This window comes from Lycium barbarum, chromosome 3 (assembly GCF_019175385.1).
Source record: "Lycium barbarum isolate Lr01 chromosome 3, ASM1917538v2, whole genome shotgun sequence".
Lineage (NCBI taxonomy): Eukaryota > Viridiplantae > Streptophyta > Magnoliopsida > Solanales > Solanaceae > Lycium > Lycium barbarum.
The window spans coordinates 136,726,607-136,753,328 of NC_083339.1; the positions used below are offsets into that span (position 1 = coordinate 136,726,607).

General features: G+C 36.2%; 3 protein-coding genes across 10 annotated transcripts; 1 reads left to right on the forward strand and 2 right to left on the reverse strand.

The window, feature by feature from the left end:
* Positions 1-1,326: 1,326 nt before the first annotated feature.
* LOC132632818 (uncharacterized) lies at positions 1,327-6,860 on the reverse strand. Of its 8 annotated transcripts, none has more exons than XR_009579475.1 (4): positions 5,341-6,860; positions 4,155-4,235; positions 3,765-3,858; positions 1,327-1,929 (listed from the first exon to the last, which is right to left on the reverse strand). XR_009579475.1 is itself a non-coding variant. In XM_060348916.1 (2 exons), the coding sequence occupies exons 1-2, from the start codon at positions 6,663-6,665 to the stop codon at positions 1,917-1,919; spliced, it is 1,335 nt and encodes a 444-aa protein (XP_060204899.1). In that variant the 5' UTR covers positions 6,666-6,858; the 3' UTR covers positions 1,417-1,916. The 8 variants fall into 8 exon arrangements, 2 of the variants coding, with proteins under 2 accessions (XP_060204899.1, XP_060204898.1); XR_009579476.1 differs by having other exon boundaries at positions 1,879-1,926; XR_009579472.1 differs by lacking the exon at positions 4,155-4,235 and having other exon boundaries at positions 1,327-1,926.
* A 381-nt stretch (positions 6,861-7,241) lies between these two features.
* Positions 7,242-14,540, reverse strand: LOC132632817 (protein ENHANCER OF LHP1 1). Its single transcript, XM_060348913.1, has 12 exons — positions 14,144-14,540; positions 11,145-12,253; positions 10,643-10,819; positions 10,407-10,520; positions 9,981-10,085; positions 9,100-9,234; positions 8,952-9,007; positions 8,770-8,872; positions 8,578-8,694; positions 8,369-8,495; positions 8,130-8,260; positions 7,242-8,034 (listed from the first exon to the last, which is right to left on the reverse strand). Exons 1-12 carry the CDS (start codon positions 14,418-14,420, stop codon positions 7,525-7,527), a joined length of 2,961 nt encoding a protein of 986 aa, XP_060204896.1. The 5' UTR covers positions 14,421-14,540; the 3' UTR covers positions 7,242-7,524.
* Positions 14,541-18,114: 3,574 nt separating this feature from the next.
* On the forward strand, positions 18,115-20,161 carry LOC132634267 (uncharacterized). Its single transcript, XM_060350541.1, has 3 exons — positions 18,115-18,718; positions 18,822-18,971; positions 19,487-20,161. Exons 1-3 carry the CDS (start codon positions 18,422-18,424, stop codon positions 19,592-19,594), a joined length of 555 nt encoding a protein of 184 aa, XP_060206524.1. The 5' UTR covers positions 18,115-18,421; the 3' UTR covers positions 19,595-20,161.
* The last annotated feature ends 6,561 nt before the right edge of the window (positions 20,162-26,722 follow it).

Genomic DNA, 26,722 nt, shown 5'->3' on the forward strand with positions numbered 1-26,722 from the left:
ATGTATTTGCTCTCAGTTGAATTATAGAAACTTGTAATAATTTCCCTACTGGCAATGTAATCCTGTCTATGCATCTGTTTTTTCTAACTGCCTCTAAGCTATGGCCATATAATATAAATGACTGATATTGAGAAATCTAAACTGGCAGGTCTGGACAACCTTTTCCTAAACGATATGGGTCATGAATCTGCTACCTCTTTTGAGTTATATGAGCCTATTGTCCTTCACATGCACCAAGAAAAGGATTTTTGTATGTCATGGAGTATTGGGGTTGCAATTGTATCCGTACGAGTAATATTCAAGTCAATTGCAGTTGGCATTGACTGGCTAACATTCTACAGTTTTACCACTCTTCGGACTTCGTTGGGGACACTATCTCTGATTTCAGGAAAAATCAGGACTGGTGCATTCCATTCAAAAGGAAAATTAATGACTGGGATATTGATGGTTACAAACAGATATTCCTAACTACATTCCACCTTTTTGTGCTTTCACTAGATCAGTTTAAATGGAATTTACACTCCTCCCTTATTAGCACTTCATCCTCTCTTATAGGCCTTGGAAAACAATACGGAAGAGCAAGACTCCTCTGTCACAGATGCATACTTCGTGAGGAAGAGGAGAAAAATATCCCACACATCGGCAACTTTGGAATCTGTTGTTTAGCATTTTGGATATCAATTGGTGCGCGCCAAGATCTTTTTTGGAGTTTCCACTTGCTTGGCACTTGGCAGGAGAGCCATTGCTACATCCTCCTTTTCTGCCTCGAACGCCATTCTTGACACTATACTTGAGCTCAATACAAAAGTATATTCTTTCTTAGGTTTTGGTGCAGCATAAGACTGGCAAATATTTTAGAGCCAGAAGTCATACTGGACTTTATCTGTTCATTACACTCTGTCATGTTCTTACCACTTTGACGTCATCTTTTTCCATCCTTTGGCAGGCAAACATTAATAAACTTCATCAAAAAAAAGATGTCATAGCATTTGTGTGACCATAACTTTCAAAACTTGTGGCTTAAAACATGTCATAACATTTGTGGAGTTTTAAACATTAATAGAAAGAGTATAGTCGATTGTTACATGACATTTTTTTTTAAAGGACTAAAGAGGAAAGCATGACAATATAAACTAGACCAAAGAGAATATGTTATACATAGCAGGTGCCTATATTGCTTCAGCGAGTAGGTCTTTAACAGCCCTCGATGGTGTAAGAATGCAGTGAATATTGCCACTTGACCCTAATTTGTTAAGCGCACCGCACCTTCGTACATAGGAAATAAAGGAAATGAACATTTTTGTTCATCTTCATACTTTTCAAAGAGAACCAAGCTAATATGTTTGTTCATCTTTATACTTTTCAAAGAGAACCAAGCTAAACAACCAAGTTAAAAATGTGTTCAATGCGAATATGTATGACGCAACACATTGCAACATCACTAATTTTCAGCATCAAACTAGAAATTCAAGAACAATAATGTACAAGTTGGCAAGACTATAACTTGTGTTTGCAGTATGCCCTATAAAACATCTGGACGAGACAACTCTGCACTTCTCCAGGTTTTAGCCTACAGCTACCAAGCACCATTTAAACTTTCCCCATGATCTGTAACTTAATAAATTCACTCTCATAAGAATATAAACAACCAGAAGGGATTAAGGTTTCCAATGGCTCCAGAACAAAGGTTTAGTAATCCAAACAAATTTCCGTAAAGCTCTCTCCAACCTTGACCAACTTGCCCATCACCCTAGTTGGCTATACACCCACTCTACCAGTGCTCTTCAGTCATTCACTGCCTGATGCCATTGGGGGAAGGTGCACGCTGATTGCAAGCACTCACAGGCCCAGTGAGAAATCTATTTTTTACCCTGCCAAGTTGTGAAGCAACTGAAACTGTACATGATGAACCAAACCTACCGTCTCCTGCTGCACCAATGATGACATACAATCTTTAAATTACATTCAAAAATCATTTATTGCAGTAAATGCTAATATGGTCATAAAAAGCATAGTACTTGGAATTGTAGCAACGAAATTGATCTGATGTCTTGATAGCAACAAAATACAAACACAGATGAAACAGAAACACAGCAAAAATACATGCTTAAATTGAACTAGTGCTAGAGTTGATCCTGATTTAGCCATCTACAGCCTCATTATTGTCATGCTAGGCTCAGAAACTATCATTAGATATTCACAAGCTTGTTCATACATGCTCTCAGATCTAAAACACTTAACTGCCACTGTAACATATTTTGCATGTATGATAAAACTAGTTTCTACGTACGTGCCTCGCACGCAATTCCCAGACACGGGGTGAGAAAATCTGGAAATCTAGATGTTAATGTAAGATGGTAGATATTAAAATATAGAACATATAGATGCAACTAATAGTTTACGTATATATGTGAATATTTATAACCAAAAAAGTATTGATACCCTACCATGTATAAAGATATAAAAGAAACTAACTTTTTTAGCTAATTCACACCATATTTATTGGTTATTTGTATGAATAATGTGCGAAAGAAAGACTTCCATGAGCATAATTAGAAGACTTTGCAGATTGAACCATAAAACTCGCTTCTTGTTATGATTTTGCACTTACCTTTAATATATTAGTCGGCTTTACAATTTATTAACACATATTGTCATCCATTCTTCTAATTAATATCACCACCCTTTCTTTTTTCTCTTCTTTTTATGGTGTTCTTCCTTCCTTTCTTCTCCCTCTAAATAATGAAAGCCTTGAACCAGTAACCAAAAAGTAGTTAAAGCAAATTCTACCTAACGTTTGACTTCTTACAAATTATTTTTCATTATAAATACCACTATCTATATGTCCTCGCCTCTATTTGTATTTCAACATCTGCAAATAAAAGTGGTGGCGAGTCACTATAACTCCCACATTTATAACAAACTTTTCGAGAACTTAAGAAAAATTAACAAAATAAAAGAAAATAATGTTGGATAGAAATCTTCATTAATTAATCTTCTGCAAATTCAAGTTGTGCTAATTTTTTAATGAAACACCAAAAAGCTAGAATAAGTAATGATTACTTTAGACCAACATACAAAAATAATTTGAGATAATTACAAATAATACAGAGATTAAACCATCGGAGTAATTGAATAGTTCTTGATATTCTGTTGTTATCCAATATGAATTATTTGTTCTATTTAGATTCTAGTTAGCTTACAATTAGTCTTTAGTTCATTATATATAGGTCTCTTTGTTTTTATATAATCAGACTAATTGGGACTTCTTATTAACACCAGGAATAGTGCACATTAGGATCAAGTATTAGGAACTTCAGTTAGGTTCCTAATATGACTAGAGCAATTATATCACGAGTTAACTTCCTAGTTTACAACAATTTTGTATCCTAATGTGTATTATTCCAGTTATGTCCTTTCCTTGTATGTTCTTGTACAAATTAATGAAATAATTAAGGGTATAAAAGTCTTTCAACATTTGAAGGATATTTTTATGTTTTTATGATAATATAGATGTGCTATAGACGGCTTTCCTAACAAGCATCCAATTTTGGTTGTCTTCCAAAGTGATTGTTGTTTTACTTATGATCAATTTTTAAATAAAGATTCTCAACGCCAATGAGTCCTTTTTTTCTAAATGACTCCTTGGTCCTCAATTTCCAAATATTCCAGTCTTGAGTGACAATTGGAGAATCCATGATCAAAACAAGAAAGAATACCTCAACTTAAACATCTGTAAAAAGAGAGGAAAAAAGGCCAAATACCTAGATGGCCCCTCAAACTTGGCATGATTTGTCAGTAGACACTCCAAGTAAACAAGTGACCAAATAGACACTTCAAAGCGACAAAAGTGTGTCCCTTTAACACAACAGCAAAATCAGATGGTGAAAATTGCACGCTGATGATGTGTCAAAGAACGAATTAAATAAAGACATGTGTTTTAAAAAAACATGTAGACAGAAGAAAAAAAAAATCTAAAAACAGAACAACCCCCCTTTATTCTTCTTCTTTGAAACTGCCCCTTCACTCTTGAGCAGCCCCCGCCCTCCGTATGCAGCACAGAAGGCATAAAACGATCCCCCCCCCCCCCCAATTTCATCTCAAAATTATGAAGAATAAATTTGCATCATTTGAGCCTTTCTCGGTGAACAAACCTTAATTTTGCATGCTTAACTAAAATACTCTATCAGAAGCCATATCCAAGAACGAGCCAACTTCACATAGCAAGAAGAGACCTGGGCCGATTCAGTGAGCAGAAAGAGTTGCAGAGTCAGAAAAAGATCGAGCATAATCTGAGCTGGGTGTGAAAAAGATGGCGAAAGAGCTACATCAAGGATAGAAGTTAACTCCAACTGTTAAAGCACACAAATTCTGAAAGGTTTCTTCATCAATATTTATTGGCTTGTTCTTATTTATATACACGCTAACGTGTAGGTGTAGATGGTGGGATAGAAAGTATTGAGTTCGATCCATTTGGGGTCATTTGGATGGCGAAATTGTATGTCAGAAATGTTCGCCTCGACGGACATGGACAGGAAATTCTCCGGTGGCAACAAATACCCACCCCTTGCATTTTCTCTCTTCCCCTTTTATTTCAGACAGAGGACTATCACCTTCACCATCACCAAGAAAGAGCCTAACCGGGAAAACCCACTGGGACTAATCGGATAGCACTAGCCTATATCTTTTCAGCAGTTTATTTTTTCTTTTAGTCTCTCACCAGAAATTTTGGAGAAGGAATGGTGAAATATTTAAAAGAAAAAAAGAGATCATAACTTAAGCTTTTCATGCACTCAAATGCAAGTGTAAACCACAGTATTTGCTATGTGGGTGAGAGGTGCTCATGTGACACTAATGTCAAACAGGGGTGTCTATTTGGTCACTGGTTAAGTTGGAGTGTCTGACAAACAACTCGTGCCAAGTTTGAGGGATATCTAGGTATTTGGCCAAAAAAAAAAAAAAACAAGGACTTTTTCCCCCTCCAAGCTTAAAATTACTTTCACATGGTTCAAACATAAGAGCTACAGAAAACTGATTGATGAATACCAATGAGTCGTATAATCTGTGAGCTTTATACAATCTATACAGTGTAAAAGTAAATTAGCTAAGAAAAATCAAATTAAATAGATAATTCATCCTTATCTGAACTTGCTCTATATACAAAGTTTTCAACAACATATAATGGTGAAGGCATAAGAAATCCATATGGTATTAACATCAAAATCATCTACTCTATCAACAACTTTAATTTTAGCAAACCAACAACTAATTCCAACAAAGGATGCATTAGGCAAGGGGTTGAACGCTTTCAAGCAATCAATCTAAATACAAAAAATATACCTCCATTCAAGTTGCTCAACGCTCCTGTTCCAAAGCTCAAGTTGATCAATGCTCTGTGTCTGTGTCTGGAACGTTTTCCTCCGCTCATAGTCAGGATCATCAGTGGGCAACTCGTGTCGACAAACTGGACAGGTGTTCCTAATCCCAAGCCAAGGCAGAATACAGTCACCATGATACCTATGAGCACATGGTAACTGTCTAGCTTTTTCTCCCAAATTCATCTCATCCTTGCAGATAGCACAAGTAGCACCGTTCTTATCCAAATCCTCTTTACTCACAGCCACAGTTGGAAGGTCTCTAACAACCGTCTTCGAAGCTGGTGGTCTTCCACCAACTAAACCATTCTCCCCCTCTGCAAACTGTCCAAACAACAGCTCATACTCAGCAGTGTAATTGTAATCGTCTTGATCAATATGACGACCAAAATCAAACCCCCCATTTCCAATTTCCGGGTCAGGCTCCAAATTATGAACATTCAACAGAAACTCCCACTCCAAATTTTCCAACTCCGTAGCTCTTTCCTCCTCTCGAGCAACAGCAGATTCAGTTATTTCCTCGTCATCGTCTAAAAACATGCTTAGAATCTCTCTTTCATCAACTCTTCCATCAATTTCTTCCCACTCAAAGTCCTCATTATTCACATCCCTATGATCCTCCAATTGGAACGAATCCCAACACAGCCTAACGCTCGGGTCATCATCACTCTCATTACCACGAATATTCTCCTCTTCGTCATCGCCATCAGCTTCATTCACATTGAATAATCTGCCCACAACGCAGTTCTCATCAGGATCCGAGTCAGATTCAATATCCACAATCCTCAACCCACTAACAAACTGCTCTGGGACATCACAATCTTCAACATGAAACCCAGAATTATCGTTACCTAACCCTAGCCCAAAATCTAGGTCTAAGCTACTCAAGCCCATAAACTCATTCTCTTCAACCACGCCGAATTCGGGCTCGGCACGGAGCAAATCAGGGCCCAAAACGACACGTGTCGAAGATTGAGATTGTTCAACGCGTTGCTGGAACATGTCCATAACAAAGTTAACTTGGTTCTCGCGGTCCAAAAGATCCACGGAATCAGGTTCTGAAACGTCGTCGTCGTTTACGGCAAAATTGGTTCTCTGCCGAGAAGCCGAAGAGATTTGGCGGCGGCGAGAGGAATCGAAGAGATCTGGGCCGTCGAAGTTATGGAAATCGTGAGGCCAGTAAGGAGAAGAAGAGTCGAGGTCTTGTACGACAGCGTTTTGGTGTTCGATAACGTCGTCTTCTTCGCAGTCGTCGAGGAAATTATTTAAGGAGATTGAGACCTGAGCCATTGCTGAAGAAATACGGGCTTTTTTTGAACAACTCTCCGTTTTTGGCTTTTGGGTTTCCTTGTATTGATGGTCTTCTGGTAGGTGTGTTTGTGTGTACGAGTAAGCAATTGATTTTATTAGCGTGTGAGATTATTAAAATCATCGAAATCCCTATCCCTTTCCACACTGTAAGGAAGTTGTGTTTGAAAGTTGGATGATTGGCTAAATGGTGTCTGGAAAATTAATCCCTACACAAGATTCTAAAAAATTAAAATTAATCCCAACATAAAATTCTCAAAATACTACAGCAAAATTTTCCATTTATGTGTTGTTTTATGTGAGAAAAAAAAAATTACGTGTATCAAAAATATATTTAAATCAATGAAATGCCGTTTTAAAAAGTAATTAATCTCCATATTAGTACTCACTGTGTAACAATCTATACACTGTTAATTACAGCCTAAATAATAACAGTTAAAAATACATTTGATTTGAAAAAAGGTTAGAGAAAGATTAAATTAATCATATGCTCTTCAACGTGCTAAATAAGTACATTGAAGGACATAATTATCACTCTCAGAAAAAGTCACCCGAACATGCAACTCAACAATGTTGACAATGAATAATGGGCAATGGGATGTTACATGGACAACTACTTTTTAACCAGCCAGAAATGAGCAACCTAACGATGTAAGTGGATGCTCATTTCAGCATTATTGCAAATTATCAGATTCAACTCGAGTCTTGTCAACTGTTTCCACGCTGTATTGTTTAAATAGAAACAAGAACTACCACAAGCCTAATATATTAATCATATACAACTTTCTCTATTACAAGCAACTTGGGAAAAATGCTCCTAGTCATTTCAGTCACAAAGGCATCATCTGTCAGCTTTCACCTTTTTCTTTAGGGAATCAAACAAGGATGTACTTTCCTTGTTGTTCGATGACTTTGCAAATGGATTAGAGGGGCGTTGTGCTGTTACCTTATTGGCTTCTCCATTCTTATCTTGTCCATCTTCCAGTTCATTTGCATCTTCTAATTTTCTTTCATTTTTCACTTCATCCACCTTATCCTTTTCATCCTTCACTTTCTTAGCCTTCTTCATATCAAATGCACTTTTGAACTCTCTTGCCATTTCCAATTTTCTGGCTTTAGCATTTTCTGTCTCTACATTTACATCCTTGATTGGTTCATCCAGAGACCGTTTTTTCGTACCAGAAGAAGCTAACAAATTTAGGGATGGAGAATCCTGTGATTCCAATCTTTTGCTGCTTTCAACCGTAACATGGGACTTGGTTAATGCAGCATGAGCATTAAAAGAGGTATCACATTTCAACTCAGTCGATACAGGAATTGCACTACCAGATGTTTCTTTATTCAATCTTTCCTGTAGAAATACAATGTAACAAGAATGAAACCGAAATAACGTGAAGTAACAAATATATGACAATCAAATGCTTCTATGGAGGTCACCATCCATACCTCCAATATGGCATTAAAGCGCTCTGCCAAATTTGGCAGTTTCAGTGCTGTAACAAGCTTTATAGCACCTTTGACTGATTTTTCCAAAGCCAGAAGTTTTACGAGTTCAGTAGCTCTGACTAGCTTATCACCTGATAAAAGAGGGAAAAGAAGCTGATATCAGAATTTAAGAAAACAAAATGAAAGTAGGAAACCGAAGTATTCTGAACTTGCTGCATCCAACTTCACCGGAAACTGACCATTGCAGCAGGATGCAATGAGCCTCAGGATGCATCGATCAAGAGCGGCTTCAGTATTAAAAGCCTCATCATCAAGCAAACTGGTGTCCTCACCAGCAGCTTCCATTTCTTCAATTGTGCTCTGAATCTGAATGCAAATCCAGCAAACAGCATATCAACACAAATTTCCACTGATTTTTCTGGAAGGTGTAAGGAAATCTAACACATACCCGGTGGAGATGCATGTTATTCACTATAAATTCATTCTCCAGGCTTTCTGCTCCAAGATCAGATGAAGCAAGAGGAAATGAAAGATCCAACAGTGAGAGAATAGGTTTAGGAGTGGCCTGAAAACACAACCAGAGGATTAGAGAGGTGCTATAGCAAATAAGGCAAGAAAACACAGCAAAAAAGCATCATACCTCTGGAAAGGAGTCAGGAGATTTGCAAATGACACAGAACACCTTGCTTGTGTTTAACCCAACAACCCAATAGTTCTCTTCCGGCTTCTTCAATTTACTGGCACTGAAATTTCTAATTTGTAAATGAACAAGTATTTGTAAAATCAATGCAGTTAGCAGTGGACAAATGGAGGTTATTATACCTGAAAAGTGGAAGCCAACTGCCACCATATTGATTAGTGAAGACCCTTAGTACACCCTACATTTGCAGTTGTTAAACAACCGACTTCAGTTTAGGCAATCTTAAGACAAACCACTGGCCTCAGAATTAATGCCAAATACTTTTCTCACCTTAGAGTCAAAAGAACTAAGATGCCCTTCTTCACTAAAACCAAACCATGATAGACATGAACCAGGAGTCAATGGAAGTCTTCCTCGGTGAAGTAGTGTTCCAGTACGAATATTGAAGACTCTAAATTCAAGAATCTGTATGATAATTCAAATAGTTCTATTATCAATAGACCAGTACACCTCTTCTCCAATTGTCATTAATAGATCAGTCCAAATAATACTTGCATATATCTAAGTTCAACTAGAAAATCAAAGTCAAGTGAAACTGAAGAAACAACTATATATTGTTGAAATAATATGATCTCCGTTCAATATGAATATAGTTAAGATCTGCCCTGGTAGTAACTCTTTTTTAGTAAACCCTAAATTATGTCTTGAGCTCCATCCATTTTATTTGGACTACATTTATTTTCTTCATACCAAGACAAAAACATATGGAAGAGACAGGATTAACATTCAAAGTACAAGTGTTTTTTACGATGTTCAAGCATTGGAATCTATTAATATGTTCTAGGTAATACGCATAAGCCTAGACAAGGTTAGAATTTATTAAATTCATTGTTTAAGAAAAGAAGTATTAATTAATGACATGACTTTAGTAACCATTCAGAGCGTGAAAATCTGATCAGAGCACACCATGAACAAGGACATTTCAATTAATCAGTTTGTAATTTGTAAAGATCTACTGTGACTTAACTTTTTGATAGGAAATATACTGTGACGCAACTTCAAAATTGACCTAATGTATTATTTTATTAAGCAACCACTATATATCCTTATTGACATAATTCTTCATTTTCTAGTAACTATTAAGGGTTTTACAAGGCATATCAACACATAAATAAAATAACTTAACCACATGACGTAACAATGAACTATACCTGTTCATTAGAGGGAAGAGGGGGAGATGCATGTGTGACAACTACCAGTTCATCCTTAAAGCCAGCTGCAGTAACCACTGGTCCATCAAGGGAAAGAATATGTCTCTTGTATTCAAACCAAACAAAGAAAAAGAACTGTCTCAGTTATCATTTACAGAACAATCAAAAGATCGATTATGACATTTCACAGACTCCATCTATTTCAAGTTGATGTCATAAGTTTATTTTGGGTAGTGCTAAAACAGTGACCATTTTCACAACTTATATTAAATAATCAAAAGTATAAATAAACCAACAACCAATCCATTATAACTACTGGAAATGCTTGCCAAGAAACAAATTCAATTTGAAACTAAGGGAGATTATTTTTTACGCAAACGGAACCAACTTGCAAATCCCAAGCAAACAGTATCTGAATATATATACCTGCAGGCCACCCTCAGTGAAGATGCGAAGAAAATTACAACTTGTAATGGCAGCTACCCAACCAGTTCCTAGTGCAACTGCTCTTACTTCTTCCTCTTCAAACCGCATTGACCACTGATGTTGCATAAGGAAATCAAAGTTGGCCACCAGAAGTAATAAGTTTCATAATTCTGAAACATTTTGGCATACACATACTTCTGATGTACGCATATGGAATAACAGATTAAATCACTAACCTCACTGTTATTAGCCGAGGTACTGAAAGGTCGATACATGAGTGTACTCATATTCTTTTCACCCTTGCATGGATTTGCAAATACGCTTCCATTTTCATTTAATGAAGCCATTGTGAAACCAAAATAATCGGTCATTGCAGGGACTCGGGGGCCACTGCTTGTGTCATGAAAATCAATCTGCATGGAAGTTATCATGTTAGCTGAATAACTCATTCATATATAGGTCTATGGTAAAACATAAGATGAATTTCCCTCTCAACATTGCATGCACCAATTATTGATAGCTGTATTTTCCCTTGTTAGTTTTGATGACAAATTGACAATCACAGTTTCTAGCCATGACACAGTTAAAACCCAATCACTTGAGAGTGAAGATGGTTGTGGAAAACAAGCTCAAAACTCAATTTTGTATAATAAGAATAAAATAACTAACAGGGGTAACGTTTTGGAATAGAAATAAAGACAGGACACAAACACAAAACAAGCAAACAAGCTGCAATACCTCTATGTGAGAGTATCCATCATGCTCCATCGTGGTTATACTGCCAAGCATGCTGTAACAAAGAAAACGTCTTTTGCCAGGCTGCTGTGGAGTCGAGCCTGGTTGAATAGCTTCTTGCATTTTCGGCCCTGCAGAAACTGGCACATTCTTGAGCTCATTTCCTTTATTATCTGAACGATCCCTGTGACCATGAGGAGCTTTCTTACGAGGTTCAAATTTTGGAAGTAACTCCAACTCTTCATTAGTGTCTTCTTCCCAATCATCAGGATAACTATGCTGTTTGCGTAATCTTTTTCTGCTAAACGATTCAGATTCACCTTGACTGTCTTCTCCAAGATCACTTAAACTACCAGATACACTTGCGTTCTCTTCCTCTTCATCATAGAAAAGAAGACCATGCCCATTTTTAGAACTTAAACCAGGGATGTCTTCCGTGGGAGATTTCATTGAAAAGGGTACAGCTGAGTCCCAGACACCATACTTTCCCATGATGTCAACTATTGCCAATGCATTGCCAATTGGTTTCCACGCCATACAAGTTACCCTGTTCTCGAATTTCTGCCGATCAATATCTTGTTTCTTATCAACATCCCATATCAAAATCTGTCTATCTAGTCCAGAAGTAGCCATGTACTTTCCATTTGGTGACCAAGATAAATAGCAAATGGGCTGCACATGATCACCTCTAAGAGAAAACAGTTTTTCTGCAGTGTCTCTGTCATACATCACCACATCATTTTTCAAGCCAGGAACAGCTAATAGCTCCCCATCAGGACTCCAGCTAACTATATTCATAGAAGAAAAATCAGAACCAATGACAGGAGCTATTCCTTTTAAGACGTGAATTGTTTTCCCTGACTGGAGTTCCCAGAACATGACAGTCCCAATTGAATCAGCTGAAGCCAGGTATTCACTTTTGGGATCAAAAGCTATGCCAGTGATGGACCCTCTATGTCCTTTAAGAACTCTTGCAATTGAGCCATCAATGGTATTTATAAGTTTGATGCCGTCATCGTCACCAGCAGCTGCCAGCATAGTTCCAGATCTATTGAAAGCAAGCGCCCGTATAGGCAATGTAAATCTAGTAATATTTGTCTCGAACTCCCCAGCTGATGCAAAAATAAAAACAACAAACAAATCAAATGACAATCGCAATCAGCAAGTCAATGAGCAGCTGGACTAACAAATCAGATGTTCCATATTTGGCATAAATAGTCAAGTATATGCCTCCGCTTCAATATTTATGAGTCTTCCCGTTTTGAGACATTTCGAACTGTTTGATATCATTCCATATCTATTCTAATTTCGCAACTTTCAAGAATTCAAACTCATTTAAACTTTTAAACCTTGATGTGATTTGTTCTCAATCAAACAACTTTTGACCATTACTTTATTGTTTATCTTCCACTGTCAATAATATGATAAATAAGTCAAATCAACATATTAAACTCCATGCCAATTCAAAGTTTAAATTATAAATTAAAATGGTGTTAGTGATTGTTAAGGCATTTAAAGAACTATATCTCCAGATCATTAATTAACTAACAATGATGTCTCCAGCAGTTAGAGTACACAGAAGCATAAAAGAACCAAATCAAGCAAAAGACTTCAGAAAGCAAAACGAGATCGAGATGATCAGGACGATTAAGAAGTTGAGCTATATTTCTACTATTTTCTTTTCTTTTTCTTCATCTTTCTCCGTTTATATTATATGTAGGTGCAGTGTGGAGGTGGTGTGAATGGGTAAGGATATGGGGACAACCATTTCACTTCAAGCAGTATACGAAAGGGTGCTGGGCGCCTTCTAGTCTTACAGAACTTAATTTGGGAGTTAGCAGAGTTTGATTAGAGAATTCAGCCCTTAAAATTGCGGTCGAGAAAAAAAGTTTATGAGGACAAGCTTTGTATGTGCCAATGAATTAAGACCAAATGCACCTTTAGTTTCTCTTCATATCATACTATGTTAAAATTCTACATCATACCTTTTTTTTTTTTTGAGAAGGTAACAATTCTCATCATACTTGGCAGCTACAAATGTTGGAAAATAAAACAAACGGAGCAAGCAAGACCAGCTCAGCTTCTCAGACTAACCCTGTTGCCCAACCTGATGTTGACCACTAACAAATAATGTGGTCTCAAGTCCCAACTCACATGTAGCTTATGAATTGAAAGGGTGTCTTCCCTACTTCAGAGAGAAACGCAAGTAATTGTCACATGCACTATCGCATGGTTAGTGGTTTCATGAACCAGTGGTCACACAAGATTTGTATGAAGGGACCAACTTATTCGTGGAAAGATTGACAATGTTTTAGTTAGAATGATTATGGGACAGCAATACTAATTCAGCGTAAGTAATTCAACATTATGAACAAAAAAACTGGATGTTCAAACAAAACACCTTAAATTATTATTATAATTGATCACTTGTCCGGAACATTCTTGTTTTGGAAATAAAAGCATAAAAATCAACACAAGATTCAGCTATATATATGATAAATCATAACAAATTACAAAAATTAACAGAAATACTATCTACGCCATTCAAGTAGTTCACTCTAAGTTAGTACTCCCTCTGTCTCAATTTATGTGGCAACTTTTGGATTTCGAGATTCAAACAAGCGTTTTTTTCACCGTAACTTTTCATACATCTTTCACATATTTTGAATTATCAATTATTGTGACTAATAGTAGTACTTTTTTATGTAGTTTTAAAATATATAAATTTTACTTCAAAAAAAAAACATAAAAAATTCATGGTCAAAATTAAATTGTTTGACTCTCGAAATTTGAACTGTGCCACATAAACTGGGACAAAGGGAGTAACAAATACTTGAGCTAGCTGTCCTCAATTAAGTCAGGTTATAGATTCACCGATCATTTTGCCTCCACCAGGAATCCAACAAGCAAAAACTGAATGAAATAAAGCAAACTCCTTATTCCTAAAACGAAATCACTCTAGTTTCCATGTTGACAGTGGAGAGAAAAAAGTGAGGAAATACCAGGAAATTTGTAGAGTTTGACGGAATGGTCAATAGATCCAGAAGCCAGACACGTGTAATTAGGGCTGAGAGCCAAAGCGGTGACGCCATCTCTATGATGTCGAACAACTTTAGGAGGATTAGCTGGCAAAATCGCATCATGAATACAAATTGAAGCATCAGATGAAGAAGCAGTGACAATGTGTTCGCCTTGTTGATCCCATAAAACCGAGCAAAACGAACCAACGCTATTGCTGCTCTTGTGAGCTTCTCTAAGCTTAACGGATCTGATCTTCATTGTCGATTAAGGTTTGTTTTCTCTGATTGAGATTTTGCTTTTGGTTTTGGTTTCGAGTGTTAGGGTTTTGATAAATGGAAAGTGTTTTTGGATCTGGCGGGAAATGGGTTTGTGAATCGGGATAGAGAGAGCGGGAAAGGAGGATAAAATTGGAAATCTATTTGATTTTTCCGCCAATGATGCTGACCGAGAATAGGATTGGGCATAAAATACCGAAAACCGAATTACCGAACCGAACCGACTATTTCGGTAATTCGGTTCGGTATTCGGTACTGAAATATAAAATTCGATATTTCGGTTTTGGTATTCGATTTTTACAATTATACCGTTCGGTATTCAGTAAATACCGAATACCGAAATTAAATACTAATATTGTACCTCTGTAGGGCCTAAAGGAGTAAAGGGCTAAAGGCCCATTGTAAAAATATTTCAAGTCCAGCCCAAATTTGAAAATCCAATAGCCTAACCCAAATCCGTAAAAATCAAAATACTATTACTAAGTGTAATCCCTAAGCTAAGAAAGTAAGACCCTAACACTTCTGACTTCACTACCTTCATCTCATTTCAGGTTCCTATTCATCCAAATCCTAACCGAGGCAAGAAATCATTGATTTCTCCATCTAAATTTCTGATTCTGCTCCGTGAGGTGACTGCTGAATCAGGTACCTTCTTCATCTTCTTCTTCCGTGAGGTGACTGCTGAATTTTTGTTATCCGTTGTTCTCTATCTACTTACTTGGGTCCTTTCTTGATTTGTTTTTGTTTATCTTGTGGTTCAATTCATTTTATTTTTGTATTTCATATACTGTTCATGCTGATGTGGGAAGGGCATCGGGGAATATGGGTTTAGTCACACAGAAAAGGGAAAATTTAAGTTGTTTTGGTTCTTTTTGTTTAAGTTGAAGAAAGGACATAGGAGAAACATAGTATAACAATTTAGAAAATAGAACTTATTTAAGCTTCTTTAATAGCTTCCGTATTGTATTTTTTGATTTTGTTTTACACTTCCAATGCTTCGTTGTTGTTGTTTTTGGGAGAGAAAGAAAGAAAGATATTTGTTAAAATTGTCTCTTTCGTTTCTGGGAAATTAAATGGGTTGAAGATTACTGTCTGAATGTGTGTGTGTATTTTTTTTATGTTATTGACAATTTCTTGATTGTTACTCCACTTTCAGACGTGTCAATCCTTCTGTTTTTCTTTTGTGCGATTGGAATTTTTAGGGCCCAATGGAATAATATCTTTCTCTATGCTCTTTTAATTAGTTAAATCCAATTCCTGTATCTTTCTTTAAGCTCCTAATTTAGTTATCTGTATTGGGGATTTTGAAAATATTGAAGGTTTTGCAGCATCTTCAGTCTTATGTTCTTGTTCTTGTGATAAATTGTCTTCTACGACCTGCTTATTTGTTATCTACTTTTGCAGATGAGAACTGATTCTGGTAACCAGTGGAATGGGGGCGGCTATTATGGAAGGCAAAATTATGGAGGATATGGATATGGCGCATCACAAAATCAGGATTCTGGCATGTATGCTGCTGGAGCAGCTTATGGAGCATCCTCTAATGGCTATGGTAATCACCAACAGCCTGTTAGCTAAGCTCTAACGGACTCTGCTGCTAATTGAGAGATTGCCAAAACACTCTTTTTCTCTAAGGTAGGATAAAGTTATTGTCTTTACTGGGTTAGAGACTTGTATACTAGTGCTAAGACAGCCTTTAGTTTTGTAAAACTTAGGATTCAAATTTAAGTCTACTTAAAAATATTAAAAGCATAGTGTTTGGTTTAGAACTTTCCAGGTGGGCTTTAGCAAACTTAATCACTACAATTCCTATCCTTTTAGGATAAAAATGGTTTTCTTCCATAGAGAGGTAAACAACTGAATTCTTTTCAAAATAGGTAATAAAACGTCTTTTGGTTAGTTCAGGGACAAATAAAGGTGATGAGAATTTTGTAGCTGAATTTATTTTATGCTTAGTGAGTTCAAGATATGTGAAACTTATACCTACTAGAGATTTTGAGTTATGATGATTGGTGAGCTTATTTCGAATTCTGCTGCCTTTTAAACTTTTCTTGGTATGTGTGTGTATATTTTTCTTATGTTATTGTTGATAGATTTCAGAAAACAAACTGCCTCTGATCAAGTGTGTGATAAAAGAAGAGACTATACAGAACAACATTCTTCTGAAGCATGATTTTCTAAAATTGTTCTTTTAAACTTGATTAAAATTGTTCTAAAATTGTGATGTGAACTCTTGCACATGATGAATGAATGTAGCTGCTAGCAAAAAAATGGTATTACCGAATACCGAACCGAATCGAAATTTGATTTACCGATTCCCGAAATACCGAACCGAAGTTTGAAAGTTCGGTATTTGGTATATATTTTCAATTACCGAATACCGAATTACCGAACCCGAACTTTAAAAATACCGAACCGAATACCGAACGCCCAGCCCTACCCGAGAAGAAGTTATTGGGCCAAACTCTCCCACAAGTCAATAACTGGGCCTGCCTGGATTGGCTCTATACATCTTTTTTTTGCGCGGAGTGCCCTTCTTTTGGGCTGGTCTTTATATTTTGCCCTTCATTTATGCCTTCTTTAATTTTTGCCCCTGCCGCCTGTTTAATGAATATTTTTTGACGAAATTACTCTTACCCCATTAAAACCCTTTCTATTTCGTCATTTGCCCTTTTTTTTTTTTTTTTTGCTTCTTCGTTCCTCATCTGTTTTGTGTCTGTCTTATCTGTTCTAAAATTTAGGTACGAATTTGGATATTTTGCTCGTTTCAATATTTGTTTTTATGTTGAATTGATATCTTTGTCTTCGTCGTTTTTTATATTTAATTGATCCTTTTTTATTTCAAATTATAGTGTTTTTGTTACAGTGTCTGTATGATTTTTTTAACTTTAGTTTCGTTCCCCGTGTATATATTCTGGTTTTTTGAATGTCGTATTATGAATGTCGTAATATGTTTTAGTTGATTTTGATATGCGTTTTGGTTTTCTCTTTGTTGAATCTTTGAAGTTTTGTCCGTGAACAGCTGTTTTATGTTGTTGGTGTTGTTTTTGTTTAATAATCTAGGTTTTGTGAAGAATGTGTTTGTCTAAGGCAACATATGCCGGGTCCGGCAGAGTTGTTGCTTTTTGAAACTGAAGTTATGCCGGTTCCGGCATAACTTCATGAATTAAATTAATTTATGTGTGTCTTGATTTTTTGGTGTTGTCTTGTTAATAATTTTGGTTTTTATGCAATCTTTATGTGTTTTGGTGTTGTTTTGTTAATAATGTTGGCCTTTTATGCAATCTTATGTGTTTTGGTTCTTTCTTCTATTATATAGGTATTTGTGTACCAGTCTAGGGGCTGATTTTTTATCATGGTATATGTTAATTATTTTCATTCTCATTTTTGGTTTATTCTTATGTAAACTCTTGGTTTATGTTGACATTAATTTGTCTTTTATAGGAGGAACATCCCTTGGTTAAGTTTGAAAATTGGGTTGAAGGAGGTGGCATGTGGAGTGGTGATTTTCATTTTCGGAGTTTGATTTTGTCCTTTTTTAGTGTCTCTCAATTGGAGTTGTTGAAAAAGGGTGTGTTTGGACAGTTTATGGATTTGGTTGATGTCCGCCTGAGTGATAGTATTTTCCATTGCTTGATCTTATCGCAATTTTCATCTAGTAATGATAGTGCGTTAAAGTTTAAGATTTTTGATCGCGTGTGTGTATTTGATTCCGAGTCTTTCCGTCTTATTACTGGGTTGGATTCTTGTGTTGGCGATTTTAGTGTTGTGTCTAGCAGACCAAATAGATTGTTGAGACTTTATTTTCCAAATCAGGATAGAATAAGGTTGTGTGATCTCAGGAGTTTTTTACAGAACAAGTCAAGTAATCGTACTGGTGGTTTTTGGGAAAGATCTAGTGATCCTGTTAGACTTGCTGAGGTCTATATATTGGAGAGGGTTTTGTTGGGTCGTAACGAGAAATGTGTTGTTAAAGGTCATCTAATGAAGATAATTGACGATGACAGTCTTCGGGTGTCTTACCCTTGGGGTTCTCTTAGTTTTAATTGGTTGGTACGGTCGATTCGTGGTTGTGTGAAGACTTTCAAGAGCACGCCATCTACACGTTATATGATTAGTGGTTTCCCTTACGCTTTAAATGTGTGGCTGTTGGAGGTTTTCCCTATCTTTCGAGGGTTTTCAAGTTTTCATGGTCTGAAGTCTCCTCGTATGTTGTCTTGGGGTCCTTCAAAGCAAGTTGATTATAAAGTTATTACTGATAATTTCTTCCATGCTGAAAAAGTATGTGTTCCCCTTTTGTTGATGCTTCTTTTTCTTGGTTCTTTTTCCCTCTTGTTATTTTTTGTGTTTTTGTCTAAATTTATGTGTTTATATTGTGTTATAGAGATTCAAGAAATTTATTGTCCATGCTGTTGTTGTTGGTACGGAACAAGAGATGCTGGATTATCCAGTTGCACTTAAATTTCCTGATGATTCAGGCCCTTGTTCTTCCCGTGCGGTTTTGCCATCTGAAGTTACTTCTCAGATAGTTGATGTAAGTTGTACTTTGCTTTTTGTGTTTTTGGTTGTTTAACTGAATTTTGAGTTAGAGGCCTTGTGGTATAGTATTTTAGTAGGAGACATTTTTGTAGTCTTTTCTGTTTTGGTTATGGAAATTAAAGTTTATGTCCCTTGAGCCATACTTTTTGGTTTTGCAAACGTAGAATCTGCCTCTTCCGGCATACATTTCTCCTTTCATATTTTCAATTCTGCCCCTACCGGCATACTGTTCTCATTTTGAGACTAATTTTTGTAGGTAACACATTTTGCAGTCTTCTCTGTTTTGGTTTTGGAAATGAAAGTTTATGCCTCTTGAGGCATATTTTTTGGTTTTGCAAACTTAAAATCTGCCCCTTCCGGCATACAGTTCTCCTTTCATATTTGAATTTTGCCCCTACCGGCAAACTGTTTTCATTTTCAGACTTCAGTTATGCCGGTTCCGGCATACTTGTTCAACATTAATTTAGTGACATCAAAAGTAATGTGTTGTTTTATTGATCTGTTATACAGGGTGTTTTGTCTAGTGTGAAGAAGCAACTTGATGATGAACGATCTACAATTGTCAATCAAGTAAAGGTATGGCCTTTTATTTTTTTATTTTTGAGTTTGTTAATATGATATGTATACTTTGCATGCTGCATTCGTTGTTTTTGTTTATTCTCATTTTCTTTTCTTCTTTGTTTATTTTTTTTTTTTCGTTTTTTTGTAGTCTTTGGATAGCCGTTTCGAAGAATTGGATAAAAAATTTGTTGGCGCGATTAATGCTGTGGATAGCTTAGTTCGTGTACATGATGAAACAAAGTCAGGTGTAGCAGCTTCTGAAAGTGCTAAAAGAACTTGTTTATAAAGTAGACTTGACAGTTTGAAAAGTAAATTTGATTATGTGATGCATTGTGTTGAAAGTTTAGTTCGACTACATAGCGAAAAGAAATCTCGTAAAGCAAGGTCTACAAAAAATGAGACGTCTCCCATGCTCGATATGCTCTGTGATGCTGCTGTTTCTTCATCAAGTCAACTGTCTGATAAAACTCAAACTATTTCTCAGTTTGAAAAGGAATATGTGAAAGAAAATAAAGACCGCGCAAAAAAAAGCACTTAAAGAAATTGCTGCAATTAATGATGCTTTTCAACGCGGAGATATTTTGTTTTCTTCTAATGAAGCATCACAAAATGTAAATGAAGTAGCAGCTGCTGTTGAAGATAGTAGAAAACGTCTGAGATGCGAAGATGGAAACAAAGAAGAAGATGGTAGTAGAAAACGTCCGAGATGCGAGGATGGAAACAAAGAAGATGATGGTTATCCTAATTGGTATTTGCTTACACCAATCAGTACTCCAGTTGAGAAACGGTTGAGTTCTGCTGCTGAAGATATATACTGTACTGCAGAAGAGTTAGGAAAGTGAATTGATTTTTTTGTTGTTATTTACGGCAAGTGTTATGTTATTGTGTTTCTCCCTTTTTCGAATGATGTATATGTAAATTGGTCTTTCATTTCTGTACATATAATGAAGTTTCACTTTTTCAAACTGTGTTCTGTAGTCTGCCTTAACGGGCATACTTTTGCCATTTTCTCAATAGATGTTCTGCCCCTTCTGGCATACTTCTAAGATGGAAGTAACAGTTTTTCCTAAAAATAAAAAAGATAATTAAAAAGTGACTCTTGTTCCAAAACATCTCCAATAAGTGCGACAGCTACTTCCAATTAATGTATTAATTATTTTGTTTTTTTAAAAAAAATGGAAAGAAAAACTGAAAAATTCTTTGTATTTTTGTCAATAGTTGTGACAGTTACTCCAATTTAAATTTTAGTAACTGTTTTTGCTTTAAAAAAAAAAAATCAATAATTTTAATCTTGCCGCCTCCGGCATAAGTTTACCCGTTGGGAACAGAAATTATGCCCCTTCCGGCATACTTCTAAATTCGTAGTAACAGTTTTTTTTTCCGCTAGAAATAAAAAAAGATAATGAAAAAGTGACTCTTATTCCCAATATCTCTAATAGGTATTTCTACATTTACTTCCAATTGAAAATGTATTAATTTTTTTCTTTAAAAAAAAAAAAACTGAAAACTCTTTGTATTTTTGTCAATAATTGCAACAGTTACCTCAATTCAAATTTCACTAACTGTTTTGGTTTTTTTTTTTTTTTTTTTAGAAAAAACTGCAAAACTCCCTGTATCCTCATTCAATTGAAATCCAATCGTTTCAACAGTTATTCCAATTTAAAATGCACTAATTTGAACTTCTATATAAAGCCACACAGTTATGCGTACAAAGACAAACTTTTATTCCTAACACACTTATATTATGCCGCTTTCGGCATAAGTTTTGTCACGTGGTTAGTATGTGTGCAGTTTTAAATATTTTTTTTTGTTCAATATATATTGCCCGCTCTCCCTGTATTTTACTTTTTATTTTCGTTTGTTCACTTTAAAGTTGAAGAAGACAGTTGCTTTGTCACGTTTCTATATCATCTTTATCATTCATTGATTTCTCTTAGTGGGGTTTCAATTTCATCTGTAAGTTATTAGTTACTATTTCATTACTTGTTGATAAGTTATTTTCTTCAATTGTTTGTGTCTGTATTTTATTTGAATAGGGTTTTTTGTTTTTTTTTCCTTTTTACGTTTTTGGTAATGCATTTTGGTAATGTATTTTTGTTGGTAATGTTTTTTATGTGTTTTTTTTTTCCTTTTTTTTTTCCTGATTGAATTTTATGTTTTGCTCATGTCAGTGTGCTAAATCATGAGACGACAATTTGGATAAGTTGCTGACTATTATATTCCTCCGGAAGAGTGGACGGACACACGCATCAGTGCTGTATGGCGAGGGGATGAAAAGTTTGTTAAATTTGTTGAGAAATTTCTTACAAAAGAACAGTTGGTAATTTTGAAGAATCGTCCTTTTGGGAAATTTATGGAATTACATAATATAAAAATGTCAGGTATCTTGGTGAATTTTATGTTGTTGTCGGAAGTTCAGTGTTCTGAAACCAATGAAATGCATTTTAATATACAAGATAAACTTGTGACATTTACAGAGCAATCATTTAAGAGAGTCACTGGGTTATCAATTACTGAACCTCCTAGATCTTTCTATGCTAAATATAACAAAACCAATGGCAGTCGTCTTTTGAGAAGATATTTTGGTGTTGGAGATGGTAAAAGGAATTTGGAAATGAGGGATTTGAAGAATGTGATGAGTGCTGAAAATGTAGATTTTGAAGATGACCTTGATGCGGTGATGCTAGCAGAGGTATACATTCTTGGTCGTGTTTTATTAGGCGGTAGAATTGATAAAAAGGTGTTGTGGCAGCATATTGTATACATAGAGGACACTGAATTGTTTGAGCAGTTTAATTGGGGGTCTTTGTGTTTTGCCGAACTCCTGAGGTGTTTAAAATCAATATATAAGCAAGGGACAAACAGACATACCATTGATTATGGTGTTGTTGGTTTTATTTTTGGCTTTAGTGTTTGGGTTTGGTCTAGGTTCAATGACTATCGCAAACAATATGTTGATATTATTGGCAATTGTCGTGAACCTCTGATGTTGTCGTATGTCAGCAAGAAATCTCCACATTTCAATGAGGTGGAGAAATTGCTTGTATCCGAAGAGTACACGAGTGGAAAGGTAATGGTGTTTATTGCCCTTTACTTTTCGTTTAATTTTTAATGTGGTTTTTCTTTTTCTATTTTGATGTCATTATTTATTATTATTGTTGTATGGATTTTATTTCAATAGCGAGGTAAAGGGGTGGTTGATGAATCTTCGGACAATTCAAGTGCTGATGAAAGTGAATCTGAAGATGCCAATATTGCTGGCAAATCCAGTGAAAGCTCTTCTCTAGAGCGTCGCATTGAGGTATTTCTCACGGGTCCTCTCTGTTTTTCCTGTAAAAGTTTTGTTCCTTTTTTTTTCTCTTGAGTTTAACACTTTGCTCTATTTGTTTATATTCACAGTTCCTGGAAAATGTTTGTAATGTTAAATTGGATAGGATTTTGAATAATCAACAGAAGAAGAAGGCCCGGATGGATCAGCTGATTTCTGCTTTGCAAAAAGCAGGGTTAAATTTTGAATCCCAAACTGCTTCTCATGCTGAAAATGTTCGTCGACATGTTGATTCTCCTCGTCATGTTGAAATGGGTAGGCGCAAGAGCACAAGATCTGTTCGTAAAAGTGCTGCTGCTAAAAGGAAAACTAAACAAGCCATGCCTCGTAAAAATGTTGAGCAATCTTCCGTTGGGCAACGAAGAAGATCGGTGCAGTCTGATGTTGAGGAAGATGTTGCTGATCTTGAACAGGCATTTTGGGAATCTGAAACTGCCACCGGAGACGAGGGGGGCAACGGTGTTGATTTGTCTAATGTTGAGGGTGAAAGTAATCAAGAAATTCAGATGGAAGATGTGCAAGCCGGTTCTAGTGAAAGAACTGTTGATGAGACAGAGTTGGGAGGCAAAATCCTGTTTTACAAGAGAAGAAAATTACGCAAAACATTACAAGATGCAAATGCTTCTCTAAATGTGGCATTTGAAGATGTTTTTGGAGAAGGCCAAGCAAATGTGACATGTTCCATGGAGACAGATGTTGAACAAGTTGAATCTCTAAATGCAATCGAAAATATTGAGGCTGAATTGCCTTCGGTAATTTTACATTTATACTTTGTTGTTTTCTAAATCTAAGTTGCCTGGCACACTTTTCTGGTAGTTGACACTTTGTGTGCTCTTTTTTGTTTCCCCATATGCAAATGATAGTTTTGCCTGTCCTGGCATAATCCCCTTTTTTATTGCAACTCATGTTCTACCTACTCCGGCATACTACCTTTTTCACAAAGTTATATTTCTGCCTACACTGGCATACTTTCACATTTTATATGCAAACTCATGTTCTGCCTCCTCCAGCATACTCATCTCTTTTGGAAAGTTATTTTCTGCCCACTCCGGCATACTTTTACTTTTTGAAACTTAAATCTTGCCCCTTCCGGCATACTTTTCCTTTTTTCAAGCATAAGGTTTGCCCCTTCCGGCATATTTTTTCAAAACTTGTTCATAAATCTTTTACCACTTTCAGAATTTGTTAATTTTTTATTTTAATGTTTTTGTTTCGATGATGGATGTTGTGTTTCTTAATTTGTTACTTTATGTCGGTTGTTGTGGGGGAACAATTTGCCAGTGAACAGTTTGGTGACGCCAATCGTGAAGAATCCAACGTTTCTCCACCGAAATAACATATGCTTGAAAATCTTGAGCAAATTCAAGATGAAGATGTGGTGGTTTCTGATCATCTCGAACGAGATTTATATCCTGCCAGAGATGATAGGATAGAAGAGGGTGATACGTTAGTGTCGCCTCATCATGATGAATCCATTGTATCTCAAGCTGAAGGAAATGCAACTGGAAATGTTGAGGCTGAATTGCCTTTGGTAAATTTACATTCTATACTTTGTTGTTTTTAACACTTTGTTTGCTCTTTTCTGTTTTGCTTATGCAAATGATAGTGTTGCCCCTCCTGGCATAATCAACCCTTTTATTGCAAACTCATTTTCTCTCTACTCCGTCATACTATCTTTTTTCGCAAAGTTATATTTCTGCCTACACTGGCATACTTTTAGTTTTTGAACTTAGCTCTTGCCCCTTCCGGCATACTTTCACATTTTATATGGAAACTCATATTCTGCCTTCTTCGGCATACTCATCTCTTTTGGAAAGTTATTTTCTGCCGTCTCCGGCATACTTTTACTTTTTGAAACTTAAATCTTGCCCCTTCCGGCATACGTTTTTTTTTTCAAGCATAAGGTTTGCCCCTTCCGACATATTTTTCGAAATTTTCCTTTTTGTGTACCTAATTTCTGCTTGTTTCGACATAATTTTCAATCTTTTACCACTTGCAGAATTTGTTTATTTTTTATTTTAATATTTTTGCTTTGATGACGGATGTTGTGTTTCTTAATTTGTTACTTTATGTAGGTTGTTGAGGAGGAACAATTGGGCGTTGAACAGTTTGGTGACGCCAATTGCGAAGAATCCATTGTATCTCCACCAAAAGGAGATATGGCTCAAAATCTTGAGCAAACAACACTTGAAAATCTTGAGCATATAAGACGTGAAACACCTGAAGCTCAAGTTTCTAACGAGGGTGATGAATACGATGTTGTTCCTCGTATTGGGGTTATGCCCGAGCCTATTAATGCAGTTGAGCCATTGAGGAGCGAACCAGCCAATGCAGACTTGCCCGAGCCTATTAATACGGTTGAGCCATTGAGGAGCGAACCAGCCAATGCAGACCCGGTTCAAGTCAGTACTCCAAGAGAGTCCGTTGTTGTTGATGGAAGGGGTGAGAACTCTCAAGGAATGGAGGACAATTTTCGATATGTGTCCTTTGAAGATATTGTAAATGTCGCTTCTTCCGCTGTCAAAGAGAAAACTGTTAGTCAAACCCCTCATATTGCTGAAGAAGAACCTGTTGTTGAAGTGGCGGAAGTGCTATCTTCCTTGAAGACAAGGCGCCAGAGGAAAAGGAAAGTAGTGGGTGATACCCAGGCACCCGGATGGATGCTATATTCTGGACGAAACGATCTTCCTTTTGGGTCACGGAAGGACGAAAGTGACCGGGATGAACAGTACAGAAGGATGTGCCCATTCCATTACTTCAAAAGCAAAATTGTCGTGACCTTTTGGAAAAAATTTATCAATCCTCAAAATCTTCCAGCAAGTAGATTTCGACCTACTGGGTAAGTTTTTAGTTATTGTGTGCTTTCTTAAAAGTTATTTTCTGCCCACTCCGGCATACTTTTACTTTTTGAAACCCAAATCTTGCCCCTTCCGGCATACTTTTCCCTTTTTCAAGCATAAGGTTTGCCTCTTCCGGCAAACCTTATTCATAAAATTTCCTTTCTGTGAACCAAACTTCTGTTTGTATTTTTCTAATTTTTGTTCCCTTTTCTTTAATTAGGGAAGAAGATGAGGTAATGTATCCTGGAAAGTTGAACCAACTGAGTGAAGTTTATAAGTTGGGTGATGTTGAGCCAAAATATAGGATGTTTTTTTTGGAGTTGTACCATGATTTCTATGCGCTTAATGATGAGGTTCGTGATTGTCTTTTACTTTTTCTTTTCTTATTTTTCTATTAGTTATTGCTTCTTGTTTTTTTTTTTCTTTATTGCTGAATCGCTAATTTTTTTTTTTCTCCTTAACACAGCATATTGATGTGATGCTATATTATTTGAGGAAGAAAATGATGTATCATCCTCCAGCTTTCAGTGCTGTTAAGTACACAACCGTAGATATGATGTTTGATCAGCTTGTGCAATTTGACATCAATAGATACTACCAAGACCCGGTTAATTACCACTGGTATGCTGGCGGCAGTAATGATGCATTTTTGCTGAGTAATATTGTGTATGGGCAAAGAGGAAAATGTGGTATATCGTGGGAGAATGTCGACAGGGTATTAATTCCTATTCGCCCAGGATCTGATGATCCTAAAGCAATTTCTCACTATGTACTTGCTGTTTTTATGATTGATGATCGTAAATTGGTAGTTTATAACTCACTCAATCATAATGATGATCGTTTGGTTCTTATTCTCGAGGCCTACTGTGGTATGGTCCCTAAGTTGTTGGAGGTCAATGATTTTCAATTATTCAGGCATCATACAATGACTTCAGTAATCTGACATATACCTGGGCTGCCTGTCCAAAGCAAGGATCGTACGTTTCATTCTTATCTTTTTTAGCTTTTTCCATTGTT